The sequence below is a fragment of the Sitophilus oryzae genome, unplaced genomic scaffold (assembly GCF_002938485.1).
Source record: "Sitophilus oryzae breed Bouriz unplaced genomic scaffold, Soryzae_2.0 scaffold_172_pilon_pilon, whole genome shotgun sequence".
Classification (NCBI taxonomy): domain Eukaryota; kingdom Metazoa; phylum Arthropoda; class Insecta; order Coleoptera; family Curculionidae; genus Sitophilus; species Sitophilus oryzae.
Genome location: NW_022146424.1, coordinates 11,388,695 through 11,404,537, shown reverse-complemented (window position 1 = coordinate 11,404,537; position 15,843 = coordinate 11,388,695). Strand labels below are relative to the sequence as shown.

Sequence of the window (15,843 nt, the reverse complement as noted above, 5' to 3'; positions counted from 1 at the left end):
CCCGTATATAGCGTTTGACGCCTTGGGACTAGGCAAGGTACAGCTTGCCATGCTAGAGCCGTTCGGTATACAAGGAAGGTAATGTAGCTAGCATTACGCTTCAACCGCCTATTATTACCTCAGGATTGTGAATCCTAAGTACTCATTTAAGGCTGAGTCGACCTAGGTACCTAAACTATTTTTATTTTATTAAAAATAGTCGGCTGATGAAATGCCGGCTGTGGGATTCGAACCCACCTTTGGATTGGTAAACGAGAGCTGTACCTCTACGCCGCGCCACCGGGCACCGTGGCAAAAAATAAAGAATAATAGATAGAAAAATAAAGAATAAAAAATAAAGAATAATATAAAAAATAAATACATTTTTTGAGTAAAAGGTTTACATGAATGAGAAATTCATGTAATCATCAATAGATTTGATTGACTTTGTTATAAACCCGTGTTCCGTAGATTACTTAAATACCTACAAATTTTGTAAAAAAATCAAAACTAACACACATTTTTTGAACAAAGCAAAATAATATTAACTAAACAAAAATGGAAACAGTCATTTTTACTACATCACAACAAATAAAAATATTTAGCCAAGAGTCATCGTTCAGTCAAAATTCAAGATTTCTATGGGGTGTGCCCAGCAGCAGTGGCGGATAGAGAGGGGGGCCCTTGGGTCCGCCCCCCCCCCTAAAACCTATAAATTGGATTAAAAATGGCGTCCTAAAAAGCATATTCTGCATTACTTTTTATTTGGGCCCCCCCTAAAATAAATTCCTGTATCCGCCCCTGCCCAGCAGTACCTGGGGGGAGGGCCTAGCAGCCCTGTAGTTACGCCAATGATTAATGTATAACTAATGCAAATAATAAATATTAAAATGCAGCCGTTTTAAAATATCGCCGAAGCAATAAAAACGGGAGTATATAAAAGAAGAAAATTGCAAACATACCCACAATGTAAATTTATGAAGAATTTTGTATGCAGACTAATAATCCTACACGCTTCCACATCTAAGTGGGATTCGCGCCTTTTTCAGACGCCATATTAATATTTATGAGGTGCACTATGACTACTGTGAGAACAACGGGATATAGTTATTACAAAATATACACATTATTAATATGTTTTTGCTTATAGCTCATAAAACTATAATAATAATTAGTTGCAGTCAGAGCTGCAAGCTCACAGAAAACGTATTTTTTTTTATTTAAATAATTTTAACTTAAGACATTTCATTTTAAGTAATTTCTCGAAAGCTGACTTAAGATTTAAAAATAGGTTTTTTGAAAACGATTTGTGATCCGAAATACAACAAGATTTAAGCGATTTAAGTCTTTTTAGAAGACTTAAATCAAATTATTGATTGCTCGACTTTTGGACATTTTAATCTGAGTACCTACGTATAATTAAGCAAGAAGTTCGTAAAAAATATATGGATGGACGATAATGTTACATAAACACGTTTAAAAATTTATGACGTATTTTTTTTAAGAAAACGTCCGAAATTCGGATGCATGCAAACTAAACTTAAACGTTTTGATATTTTGACGTAACCAATTTTCCTCTTTTTGTTTCCTAGCATACTACTATACTTTTTAGACCGCATATACTCCTAAGCGGCAGCCTAACATGATTTGTTCTTTTCATTATATAATTTTTCTAGCTACCACGAAAAAATCTATGGAAACAAAATTTATACTGGAGATTATTAAGGAAGGAAAGCTCTTTTAAACGAGCTGTAGTTTGTTTAAATCGGCTAACCTAAAGCAGTGTTATCCTTATTTGAATAAAAGCAAGTTTAACTTTCCCCCACCACTTTATTTTATGAGATAGAGCAAAATACTCTATATCAAAAAAATTACAAATTTCTCGGTGATTACAATAGTAATATTTAAAATACATTTTCACCTGCATATTTTTGAGAAAAACCCTGTTTTCTGATTGGGTATCAGAGAAGCGCCCCCTAGCGGACATTTTTCGAACTTAAAAATAATTTCCAGCGATTTCTCTGTATCGATTTACTTATTAGAATTGTTTTCCCAAAGTTATACGATAAGTAGTTTCCGTATACGCCGGCGTCCATTCTTAGTTGACCACCCGGTACATTTTCAAAATATTTTTTTCAATATACAGGGTGAATTTAACATATTATCCAATTATTTGACTTTTTAATAAAACATTATGTATTTCTTAAACTAATTGTTGCTTTTCCGTAGAAAAAGTTTTGTGCCATACTATTCAAAAAGGCTTTCAAATACTAAATAAACATACAGGGTGGCGCACCTCATTCGCCTCGGTTGATTATACGAAAACGGAAAGATGTAGAAACAAAATATTTTATGGGTATATGTGGGGAGTCAATGTGCACAATTTAAAATTATTTTGAAATATACAGGGTGTCTCGGAATTAAGATCCATACCAAAGTTATATTTTTTCTTATGGAACACCCGGTATTTTATTTTATTTTTGGATTCTTGGGCCCAAAAAAAGAGATTTATTATAAGGGTTAAATATGTTTAAAATCATTGGTTTTTGAGATATTTAAAGATATTTAAATATGCATGCTACAAGAGAATTGATTATCAATACCCTGTACATTACTTTTTAGAATTAATTATTGTGCTGACTTTAAAGGCAAAGAAATAAACTTTACTGAAAAATGTTATTGTTTTCTTAAATTTATACAGGGGTACCAAAAATTAGTGATCTATTTTAAGGATTTATTTTACATAAAAACTTTGTTATTTCAAATGCAACACCCTGTATTTTTTTAAACAAATCGAAGCAGATTCAAATGCTCTTTCAAACAATATTAGGGTTTCCTATACCTATCTAGCTCAGATTTTGAATAAAAAGCGATTTTTAAATAAAATGACAATCAAGATGGCTGGTATCGCCATGACAATTTTCTAGTGACAATTAGTAACTATTTTCAAAATCGACATTAGTTTATAGACTTTGTTTAAATCTATACCAGTTTACTTTTATTGAATTGACCTATAATATTTTAATAAATAATATTTATTAATATGTATTTATTATTCTATCAAGAAAAACGAAGTAGTTCTTTGTTTTATTTTACGATAACTTGTAGATATATGATTTTTTTATAAAAGAGCCGGCAAGTCACGGCAAATTCAATTTCTTCACTTCCAACGACAGGTTTCAGCCTAATAGGTTTTTTATAAACTACACTAACAATTCTGCGAAATAGGAAATAGGACAAATAGTTTTTCAAAGGAACGCCTATCAGGAAAATTCCTATTTGGATATCTTTGAGCATTAGCTCTTGAGGCCAAGAAATAATTTTCCTCACAAAATAAAATCACTAGTAACATATCCATTCGTTCCACCAGCAGATATGGGTTTATTTTTCTTCATAAAATAGAGAATACTTTCTTATTAAACTATTGTAGGTAAATTTTAGTAAACTGTTTAAATAATAATGTCCATACACTAATGTCGATTTTGAAAATAGTTACTAACTGTTACTAGAAAATTGCCATGGCGATACCAGCCATCTTGATTGCCATTTTATTTAAAAAATCGCTTTTTATTCAAAATCTGAGATAGATAGGTATAGGAAACCCTAATATAGGTTAAAAGAGCATTTGAATCTGCTTCGATTTATTAAAAAAAATACAGGGTGTTGCATTTGAAATAACAAAGTTTTTATGTAAAATAAATCCTTAAAGCAGAGCACTAATTTTTGGTACCCCTGTATAAATTTAAGGAAACAATAACATTTTTCAGTAAAGTTTATTTATTTGCCTTTAAAGTCAGCACAAGAATTAATTCTGAAAAGTAATGTACAGGGTAATGATAATCAATTCTCTTGTAGCATGCATATTTAAATATCTTTAGATATTTCAAAAACCAATGATTTTAAACATATTTAACCCTTATAATAAATGCCTTTTTTTGGGCCCAAGAATCCAAAAATGAAATAAAATATCGGGTGTTCCATAAGAAAAAATATAACTTTGGTATGGATCTTAGTTCTGAGACACCCTGTATATTTCAAAATAATTTTAAATTGTGCACATTGCCTCCCCACATATACCCATAAAATATTTTGTTTCTACATCTTTCCGTTTTCGTATAATCAACCGAGGCGAATGAGGTGTGCCACCCTGTATGTTTATTACAAAACTGATTTAGAAACGATTCTTATTACGAAACTGATTTCAACTCAACAAAAATTGAGTCCAATAATGTATTCAGAGAATTTTTTTTCAGAATCATATCTAAAATAATTCCTTTATAATCTAAACATCAAACTCCGTTTAATGTACTGCTTTATAATACCCTTATAATACCCATAAAGTACTAAAAGATCTCTGTTTTTCGAAGAACTCAGACTCGGGTATTCTAAACTCCAACGTAAATTAAAACAACAAAAAAATCACACCTTACAATACGATAAGATAGGCACAAACGCCACTTTAATCTTTTATCTTTGTCCAGTACCTCGATTCAGCTGAACTAGTACAACCTAGTAAGCTAAGCGGTACGTTCGTTTATCAGGAAAAACGGTTGGAACTCGCTAAAAATCGAATTCAGCAGTTTTTTCGCTTTTTTTGCAGTCGGCAGTTTTTACGGCGTGTTGGTGTATAATAGTGTATATTGTACCCTCTTATAAACGATAAATTTTTAAATTTATGGATAATTTGTTTGAGGTTCTCGTATTTTTACTTTAGTTAGTTTTAGTACCTGTGTAACTGTCTCTGTTTATATATACATACGTGATAATGTAGTGAAGTTAAAAGTTATGGTATTGAGTGAGAACGGAAAGTTATAATGATGAGGATGAAATTATGGACCAAATCAGAGACTATTATTGGTGTTAATGATTCGCTTTCATTCTCATCGAACGAATTGAGTATGTAAGTACCTTGATTAATATTATAACAGTTTTAGACAATTTATTTAACAAATTAGTTTAATTAAATATTTTTGGTCAGCTTGGAAATCATTTGTATGTATTATTTATGTCTAACTTTATTCGTTTAGCCCTATAGAAGGAGTCGCGACCTTAAGGATCTTTTGTGTCCCTCTTTCTTGAGTTTGAGTTTATAACCCATCGTACAGTCTATACTTCTTCATCATAGGGATCTTCCTGTTGTAGAGGGGACATGGTATTTTCCATCTTCCTCTGTATTCTTCATATTCCGAGGAGTAGACATCTACCTCCTACGGGACTATTCGGACTATGACATACACTCTTCCACGGTTGGGGTTTAGCCCTCCATGCCCTTCACAGTCGAGGCGCTTGTCTCCGGCTGAGGTACCTGTGAGGTGGAGGCTGGAGGCTGGAGGATCTGTCTCTATTTTCTTCACCTCTTTAACTTGCTCTTTCCTTAGACCAAATACCGGTATATTCCCCCGGATCTATAATAAATGATATATCTCTCTTTCTCTATTGCTTCCTTAAATTTGAGGTCAATTCCAATTGTGAGGACCTGACCAAATGGTCGTCTAGATTGTCAGGAACTGACCAAGTTTATAACTCGCCAACTCTGTGTCCTTAGATTGGAGTTCTGTCAAAGCTGGTGATACACCGCAAGGGTTAATCAGTCCACTTTTACAGAGCCCGGCATGTAGAAGTAAGGGAGAGGATAATACTATAGGTTGTCCCTTGATGCCCCAAGGTTGAAACTAATAGAAGCTAATCTCCTATCTCTATCCCCCACACTCCTTGTTCAATTCAATGTCCATGACACTACAGCCAGGGACAAGACAGTGAGATGCTCCTTAGACCCACCTAAAGTACCAGAGAGGATTCCTCCTAACATCTGACTAGAAGCTTCCCCACCAACGACAAGGTCTCGCATTTCGTAGAGGAAGTGTAGAACGTCGTAATAACAATATTTAAAAAATAATCTAATATTTCAAAAAAAATCTTAAAATTAACAAAAATAAACAGTAATAAATATCCTCCAATAGGAGAATAAAAACACAATATCCTCACAATCTTGTGTTAATTTTTGTATTTAAAATTGTTTAGAAATAGGGGGCTACATGTGGGATAAGGGTGAGGAAGAGGGGGTCGAGAAAAATCTCACTCCATCTCTACAATGGTGAGGAAAAAAAAACACAGACAATCCTTAAGAAAACACCTCACCTAATTTATGGACGCTCCTTAAGAATACATACAGGGTGTTTCAAAAAACATGTGCCATCTCTCGTGGGGAGATTCCGAGGGAGATTCCTCACGTAAAAATAAGATTTATTTTTCATATCAACATAGGTCCGATTCTGCTTTGTTTCGTAGCTACAGGGTGTTAAAGTCTTAATGGTTTTTCGATTTATTATAATTTTCTTCCAAGTACTTTTAGTGATTTGAATGAATTTTTGAGGGTAAACGTTACTATAAGTGCCACATATTTTAATGCTAAAAAAGAGTCGCCAAATCCATCAGGGACATGCATATGGGTTATCACTGCAATATTTAAAAAAAAAACATGTGCGCCACTGACTTTTTTCTTTTGATATCAAAATTGTGTAGGTCGTTTAATGCCAATTAAAAGTTATCTCTTGATATTTTGTCGAATTCGACCCAATTTTGTTAATCACAATTAATAAAATTAATAATAATTATATTTTACACAATTTAATATTAAATATTATTACTATTGGGCCAACTTACAGCAATTTGAAATAAAAAAATAATGGTATTTAAGAAAACTTTTTACTTATTTAAAACTTTCGCAAATTAATGATATTTTTTTTAAAGGTTGCTATTAATTAGACTTGGATCAAGGGAAATTAATCAAATTGTGTTTATCCCATCAAGGAGACTGAAATCGACAAAATATTAAGAGACAACTTTTAATCGGTATTAAACTTCTAACACAATTTCGTTAACAAGAGAAAAAAAATCAGTGGCCTACATGCTTTTTTAGAAAAATATTCCAATGATTTGATGAACCATATGCACGACCCTGGTGAATATGTCGACACATTTTTAGCTTTAAATATGTCGCATTTATAGTAACTTTTACCCTCAAAATTTCATTCGAAACGCTAAAGGTAGTTGAACGCTAAGAAAATTATAATAAATCGAAAAAACATTAAGACTTTAACACCCTGTAGCTACGAAACAAAGCAGAATCGGACCTATGTTGATATGAAAAATACATCTTATTTTTACTTGAAGAGTTTCCCTACGAGATAGCACGTATTTTTTAAAACAACCTGTATATTTTCTTGATTTTACTCATTTTACTAAAGCGAGTCTCCTCCTTGTTTCAGATGTGAGGAGATCGACGCTGCGATGGAGGAGGAGGGCGAGCTGCGCGGCGGCGGCCCGGACGATCCAGGCCACCTCCTGGTGCGCATCCACGTGCCGGAACTCAGCGTGCAGAAGTGCCTACAGTTCCCCAGGGACCAGCTCGTGTGGGACGTCAAACAACAATGTCTGGCCGCCTTGCCCAAGGTACGTGACAAATTTAACCGTCTTATTATTGAATAGTTGTTCAATTGAGATAAAACTGTCCGACTTCCATTGTCTTTATATTTGATTTACACAATTACGATGTTTCGGAGGATGATTATAAAGGGTGGCACCTCTCATACCACGCGGAGGCTCCAAGGAGAACGACAGTTTGTACTGAAATAAAATTTGTGGAGTATACCGGGTGTGTCCCAAAAGTGGCTCACCCTATAACTTTTTTATTTTTTCAGTTAAAAAAACGAGATTTGGTATGTTAGTATGACATAAATTAGGATTGATTGACGTATTTAATTGTTTTCGGTCGCTTCTTGTTTCACCGAAAATGACTACAACTTTTGATTTTGAAATGGCACTTTGGTTATTTTTTTACTTTATTCGATAGAACTCGGAACACTCTGAATAGAATAGCATATCATATGTCAACTTTTTCGCATATGGTTTATTCGCAATTATAACTTGCGGTTCGGAAAAATTTGACTCGAAATACCGTGTGTGGTAACAAATTATTCGTAAAAAAAATGCTTTTGAGTATCGTAAAAATATGCTAATGAGCCACCCTCGTTCCATTTGAAAAAAAAAATTTGATTAAAAATACGGTTAGAGAATTTTCTAACTGGCCAGGAGAAGCCACTAAAAACATTAGACGATCCAATCTATTTTTCCAAGGCTTCTTCATTAAGAATTAATGTTTTTAACATAGAAATGGCACTCTAGATTGAAATTTAAAATACGATTTTTTGTTAAGCGAAAATGTCAAAAGTTGACATATGATATGGCATTCTATTCAGAATGTCATTTTCTATCGAATAAAGTAAAAAAAAACACCGAGGGTGCCATTTAAAAAAAGAGTTGTAGTCATTTCCCGTGAAACAGGAAGTGACCCAAAACAATTGAATACGTCAATCAATCCTAATTTATGTCATATACTAACATACCAAATCTTGTTTGTTTATCTGAAAAATAAAAAAAGTTATAGGGGTGAGCCACTTTTGAGACGCACCCGGTACAGTACGTCTGTCCGTTCTGTAGCTACGGGGTATCCGTGAGAGGGGAAACGATATTCTCTCGATGTTTTTCGTAAAAAAATAAACGACGCGTCCCATCAATAAAAATTCGACAAATTTGCAAGTAGCCAATAAAATGAGTGGGCGGAGCGATTTGCGGTGACGTACTCGTCAAGTCGACGCATAAAATATATTGCTGTTTATTTAAATGTTTTTTGTCCGCATTCCTTTCATAGACACAGATCCAGCAGACGTACTGTATATGTAATAGGTTAATTTAGAGTATTTTTTAAAAATATAGAAAGTTCTACAGTTCTTTTTAATGGAATATCCTATATATTAATTGATTATCGGATTCTAGAAGAAAAACAAAGATGAGTTTCATTAGCGATGCAGTTGACCAAAAAGGTCAGGTTTTTGACATATTTAATGCCGGGTCCAGACCAAGCAGACAAAACAGTGACAACATAGAAACATCCATGTTTTACGACAAAGTTGTGACAAATCCAATAGATTTTAGCGACATTTTTATCTCATTTTTGTTTTGTTTCAAAATTCGGAGACTTTTCAATGTCCCGTCTCGAGTCGGTAAAGATCAAAGTGTCTATGTTTTGTTCGTATATTTCGCGACAAGTTGTCAGCACAGTGTGGATGGCGTGTACTGCCAACAGTTAGGAGACCAGTAAAATCACACATGGTTAATAAAACTCATTCGCAATAACTAAACTTTTGACTATTTTGTACTTTTGTCATTGCGGTGTGGACAATTTGTCTCAAGTTTGTCTTGTCAGGAGTCTCCATTTTTTGTGACAAGTTTGTTTTGTTTTTATCTCAAAATCGTGTTTATTTTTTGTCACCTTGGTCTGGACCCGGCATAACATTTTCTAAAAGAAAAGAACAAATTTTAAATTCCAATTTAATCTACCTAAATTGGAATTTACCCAGTATAGCCTAATATGTAGTTAAAATAACCATTATACTATAAATGAAATTAAAACTTAGCATAAAAAATATACAGGGTGAGGCAAAATTAATACTGAACATTGGTCACTTTTAAAGGCAAGTTACTCTTTTATTATAAAATATAGTAGGGAAAACCCTGTATATTATTCTGATATTCAAAGGGAAATTCATGTCTCTTTAAAATACTATTAAGGTTGTCTACCCCTCAAACAAAGATTTTCCTAGATATTTTCATTTGTGTATGATTTAGTGTCAGCAGAAATAAAAGAGTAGCTTATTTTAAAAGTTTCCAATGTTCGATGTTAATTTTCTCTTACCCTGTATAATTTGTTTGGCCAAGTTTTATTTTCATTCAAAGTGCAATGGTTATTTCAACTACATATGTATGTATATTATTAGGCTATACTTGGTAAATTCCAATTCCGGTGCTTATTAAGGTTGCTATTAATTAGACTTGGATCAAGGCAAATTAATCAAATTGTGTTTCATCAAGGAGACCAAAATCGACAAAATATATTATTAGGCTATACTTGGTAAATTCCAATTCCGGTGCTTATATTTTACTGAGCGCTTTAACAATTGTCTTTCACAGAAAACAAGAAAAAGTACGGGAAGGGTGAAAACTACCCCCACCCCTGCATAAATTTTAGTAGTAATATTTTCCTATTTTATCGACGACTGTTTTTTTTTCGTAAAATGGTGCTCTTCTCGGTGCTCTTAGTATTTACAATGTATTTACTACATTTTATTTCTCTTGTAAAAAAACTCCAATGGCATAGTTTTTGATAAAAAATGAGGGATATTTTTTTTCCTAGCAAACCTCATAGAGTTTCAATATTCCCTGGACATAGAACAACCACATATTGCCTATAACAGATGCGAAAGAACACCGAATTACGCGTTCAGGTTTCTGTGACCTTCAGAAAGAGTTCATAGACAATCCGCATCACTGTATAGTTTGGGTTATTATTTGTTTGGGTGAAAATAATCTGCACCAATATGTTATCGAGGCATACAAAAAGGTCCACAGACTTCGAGACATACGAAAAATCAAGTCCATTTAGCGTGTATCGCAATTTTCAGACCTTAAAAATTAGTTTTTTATAGCTATAGCAACTGCAGCGACTATGAAAAAAACTGTGTGATTTTCATAGAAAATAAGGGCACCTGTAATTCATTTGAGAATGTTATAAATCGTTAAAAGAGGTTTCAAATCTCTTAGATTTCTATTAATATTAAATAAATTTTATTAAAAATTGAACTAAAATTGTTAGTATCATTAAAAAACTTCAAATTCAAAAATTGTATCAGTCAAATTCCCTCATTTAAGATGAATATTAAAGTAAGTATAAATACAGCTCATTCTAAGCTCTACTTATCTTTAAGAAACATTTAAATCATTGTTGCAATTGGGCCTTAATGCCATTTCGAATGAACAATAGTATTAATAATGTACATTATAATAATAATAAATTTTATATCATAGTGTGTATTAAAACTACTAAAACACTTTTAAATTGGTATTATATTAACAACTTTTGTTTTTTAATCCAAAAAAAAGTTACCAATTTTCTCAATCAAAATATTTCTGGTCCTGAAAAGGACCTTCGTTTTCCCATGGTCGTCAAGGTAGGTAATGGGTAAAAGGTAAAAAAACAGGATAATGAAATTTAAAAAATTACAAAAATTGTTCAAAAGTGCCTCCCTCTTGCATTAAACAATAACCCAAATGATCATAAATCCCCTGCTCACATTGGATAACATAGGCATTAAATATTTTCTGCCTTAACTGCTCCAAGTTTTTAATTTCTTCATGGCCGTAAATTTTAGATTGTATGTACTCCCATAAAATCATTCACCGAGAAGTCAGGCGAAATTAAATGTCAGTCTAAACAAAACTGTAATTTTTGAAAACTTGTCAAAATTTGGACACACGCTAACTGGACTTGATTTTCCTATGTCTCGAAGTCTGTGGACTTTTCTGTATAATCTCACAGTAATTTAATAGATTGCTCGTCATATTATATCAGCTCGTAGGAGATTAGGAAAAAAAAAGATATTTATAGTTTAAAAAATAATTTATTTAACAAAATTTAATTAAAGACGTGACAAAATAGTTACATTTCTATTGGTTCTATCGGACTTTTTTCGACTGTATAAATCTTTATTTTTTGTACTAACTTTAATGCATAAAATATTTTCAATCTAATAAATAATTTAATGATGTAAATAAGAGGAAATTTCTCACATGGGTGGTCAAATTCTATAGTTTTCATTATATCAAACAGCCTCTGAATGTTTTATTCAGTGCAAAACTCATCAAAATTTAATATAAATAATTTTTCCAGCCCGTCAAAAAAAAATGAACAAATTTTTCCACTTTCATGATCAAAGGCTTTTAAATGGGTAAATAATTTCGAGTTATCCAGAGATTCGGATTCTTTTGCAAATTTTAGACAAATATCACATTGATGTATTTGAAGACCCTTTTTAATGATGTAGTCAAACATAATTAAAGGCATTTTGAGTTGAAATCTTTTCTCAGAGGCTGTTTGATATAATGAAAACTATAAAATTTGACCACCCATGTGAGAAATTTCCTCTTATTTACATCATTAAATGATTTATTAGATTGAAAATATTTGATGTATTAAAGTTTACAAATAAAGATTTATATAGTCGAAAAAAGTCCGATAGAACCAATAGAAAGGTAACTATTTTGTCACATTTTTAATTAAATTTTGTTAAATAAATTAATTTTTTATACTATAAATATCTTTTTTTTTTTCCTTATAAATAAACACATTTGCATCCCATTTTAAATAAGATATACAAATTACCAAAACTTAGAAATAACAGTTCAAAAGTTCAACAAAAATCCTACACGCGTTTTTAAAAAGAAACATATAACCACGCACTATGTCATTCCAGCAAGCGAATACGATACAGCATAGGTTTCCGGACTAAACGACTGGTGTATTTACACCACTCAATAGGCGTGTCGGGTTTGCCGAGCGGTTTCCGATGCAGTCGCTTTCTTTCGCATCTGTTATAGGTAATTTGTGGAACAACTACGTATTTTTTAATCAAAATAAGTTAATTTTACACAATTTACCGCTATACAAAAGTACTTCGTTTGTCCGTTAGAGGGCATCATTAAAAAATAAACCCGAACGTTAATTAATTTATAATTTATGAAGCCTATGTCATTTGTGATACACTAACATAAATTTCAATCTTTTTGCCAACTAGATAATTACCGCCATAGTAGATTGTATGCGCTTATTTTAGCGCTTGATGTGACAAGAAACATTTTTTGTAACTCAACTTCAATAAATCATTTTTTTACTCAGTATTTCAGAATGGTGGCGTTTTTTTAGAAAAGACAAAAAATGTAGTAAATACTAAAAGGACCGTTTTACGAAAAAAATCGGATGTCGGCGGAGTTGGAAAATATTTCTACTAAAATTTATGTAGAGGTGGGTAGTTTTTACCCTTCCCGTACATTTTCATGGTTTTGTGTTTTGTGAAAGCAATTAAAAAAAATAATCATCCCAAATTTCATTCAAATCGCTTCATTAATATAATTTAATCACTTCTTAAGTTTGATGCCCTCTACAGGGTGTCCCAGAAATAAGTGCAAATATTTTAACTAATAGTTCAACCCCAGAAACATGCCTATGAGGTTTTTTCGCGAAAAAAAAATTTTGAAAATTCGATTTTTTTTTACTTTTTAGTTAAAAAACATAATTTCTTGATAGGTATTAGATTAAATTTACAAGAAAGAAAATCCAGAAAAGATCCACTTGTTCTCAAAATTTTACCAAAATATATTTTTTTTTGGAAATTTTCAAAGTAAAATAACTCCGTTATTTTGGACTTATTTGAAAAACGATAAAGAGAAAAGATGTTTCTTTTATCGAGATCTACCACCCCTTAAAATATTTGCACTTATTTCTGGGACACCCTGTATAATGGACAAACGAAGCACTTTTGTATAAAGGTAAATTCATTGTATCCAATGAACTTATTTATTTTCAAAATTATGTAGTACTTCTGTGTCCACTGAATATTGGAACGCCTGATTATTGAGTAGGAAATTACTATCCGAAATATGGTAATTGTTTAATTCATTGCAAATAATGGCATGGAAGTTCGATACAACAGAATTATTTCAAATGAAACACTGTTTACCACCTTTAGACAAATATACGAATATTACATTATTTTTAATAAAAAAATTAATTAAGCTTTGTAATTTATACTTCTACTAGTCTTATTCTAGGAAGTACCATCACCTCACATTACTCTAGGTGATTATAATTATTGTGTGTACACACTCCAAACAATGACAAATAAGATAGAGCTGTGATCAAATAAATTTAGACAAGTAAATAAATTATAATTGCATTATAGTGACTAACTGATAGTACTTAAGTCATACTACTACTACATCTAATTAAAATATGCGACAAATTTATCAATGATTCACATTTGCGAATCCGAGTTTGTTTGATCGTACACGGCGATATCAAATGTAATAAAGCACTGTTAAATTTTAGTTATTGTATTGTAAATATTGGCTTAGTAGAACAACTGAAAGTATAGGTTCGAGTGTGTGATAAGCTTTTGCAATAACCAGAGGAGAGATTAAATCACTTATTTACATAAGCAGATATAAACAATATAACGTGAGAAAGTCCAGTAAACTACAGGCTTGCAACAATTATAATAAAATCAAACATAATCAGCAAGGAGCTACATATTTTTTTCAAAAATATTTTTTATATTGTTGCAATTCCAAAATGAGGAGAAAAACTACATTTATTTTGAAAATAATTTGTTAGAACTTATATGTATTAACTATAGGTATATGCAGGGGTGGATGGGCTATATGGGAAAACGGGAAAATTCCCGGTGGGCCAGTTGGAAGATGGGCCGGTAGGCCAGTCCGGATCGGAGCTCAAAAAAAGATTGATTTAGCAAAAATTAAATGGTTAATCTTCTAACTAAAGTTACGTAAAATTGACTGCCTAACTAACTAACCAATTTGCAACAATATAATCGTTAGCTGCTTTTAAACATAAACACCGATTTGTTAAATAACTATTGTTAGATGTCTTCCTCTGAGACACTTATAATTTTAATAAACATCTGTTGTTTGTTGTTCCATTTGAAATGTTTTAAAATACAAGGTGAGTCTATAAGTGCGCCATATTTGTACTGCTTTGTGCAAATATTTTCAGGGGTAGTAGATATGAATAAAAGAAACATAATAAATTCTCTTTACTGTGTTTCAAATAAGTCCAAAATAACCGAGTTGTTAAAGTTTGAATTTAAAAAAAAAAATATTTTTAAAAAATTTTGCCACCTAAATCTTTCTGTATTTGCATCTCTTTTTGTGCCATAATATCAAAGATTAAGAAACTATACTGTGGGAAAATTTGCGGTGAACAGGAAGTTCTAAAATATACAAGAAAATTTAAAAGAAAAAGCACCATTTTCAACATCTTTTTTTTTACAAAAAAAATCATAGACGTGGGGTCCTGGGGTATATACCAACCCTGAAAATACATTCACTTATTTAAGACCCATTCTGTATAGTTTTACCACTATTCTTTTATTAAAACACATTTATATGCGTAGATATAGCCTAGTACTGCTTAGGTATTGCCTAGGTTTTTTTCGTTTGGGTCATGGCATTATCATACAATATGCCAAATGTAGAAACTAGGAAAAGTTACGTGATGAGAATTATACCAAAATTAAAACACGTATACATGACGAGGCTGCTGCTGTACCAGAAAAGAGAGAATTTCTTTCTACAATCTGTAAGAAAGTATATACCTGAAAAGCTAAAAATAATGTATTTCACAGAGGATTGTCTTAAAGTTTCTCAAAACCGTGATTCAAAATTGTAGCATATTCAAGATCAAATTACCGTTATCGATAATGGAAATAAAACAGTAGAACCCTGTGAAACTGAGCTATTTTCTAGTAAAAATTCAGATTATCAAGAAAAGAATTTTGATCAAGACAATTTCAAAATTTTTAAAAAATCGGAGGCAAAAGATATTTTTTCGCCCGAGCGAAAATCACCCTTACTTGGGGTGATTTGACCCATACCCAGGGTGTCCCAGAAGTAAGTGCAAGTATTTTAAGGGGGGTAGATTTGGTCAAAAGAAACATTTTTTCTCTTTACCGTTTTTCAAGTAAGTCTAAAATAACCGAGTTATTTTACATTGAAAATTTAAACAAAAAATGCCTTTTTGCTTAAATTTTGAGAACCACTGCATCTTTTCTGTATTTTCTTTCATGTAAATTTAATCTACTACCTATGTTGCCAGATTATCAAGAAATTATGTTTTCTTAACTTAAAACTAAAAAAATTTCCAAAATTTTCTTCAAAAATTCCAAATTTTCGCAA

The 15,843-nt window shown here is 31.8% G+C and overlaps 1 protein-coding gene across 6 annotated transcripts in view; it reads left to right on the top strand.

Annotated features, from left to right (window-relative positions):
• LOC115881533 (SH3 and multiple ankyrin repeat domains protein 3) overlaps positions 1–15,843 on the top strand; it is a 154,479-nt gene that overhangs the window by 31,661 nt on the left and 106,975 nt on the right. For 5 of the 6 annotated variants that reach the window (XM_030899068.1, XM_030899067.1, XM_030899065.1 and 2 more), the window contains exons 1-2: positions 4,474–4,879; positions 7,248–7,431. In XM_030899068.1, coding sequence (XP_030754928.1) covers positions 4,794–4,879; positions 7,248–7,431 — 270 coding nt within the window. In that variant the 5' untranslated portion in view covers positions 4,474–4,793. Of the gene's footprint in view, positions 1–4,473; positions 4,880–7,247; positions 7,432–15,843 lie in introns of those variants that run through there. The other variant, XM_030899066.1, reaches the window with a different exon arrangement.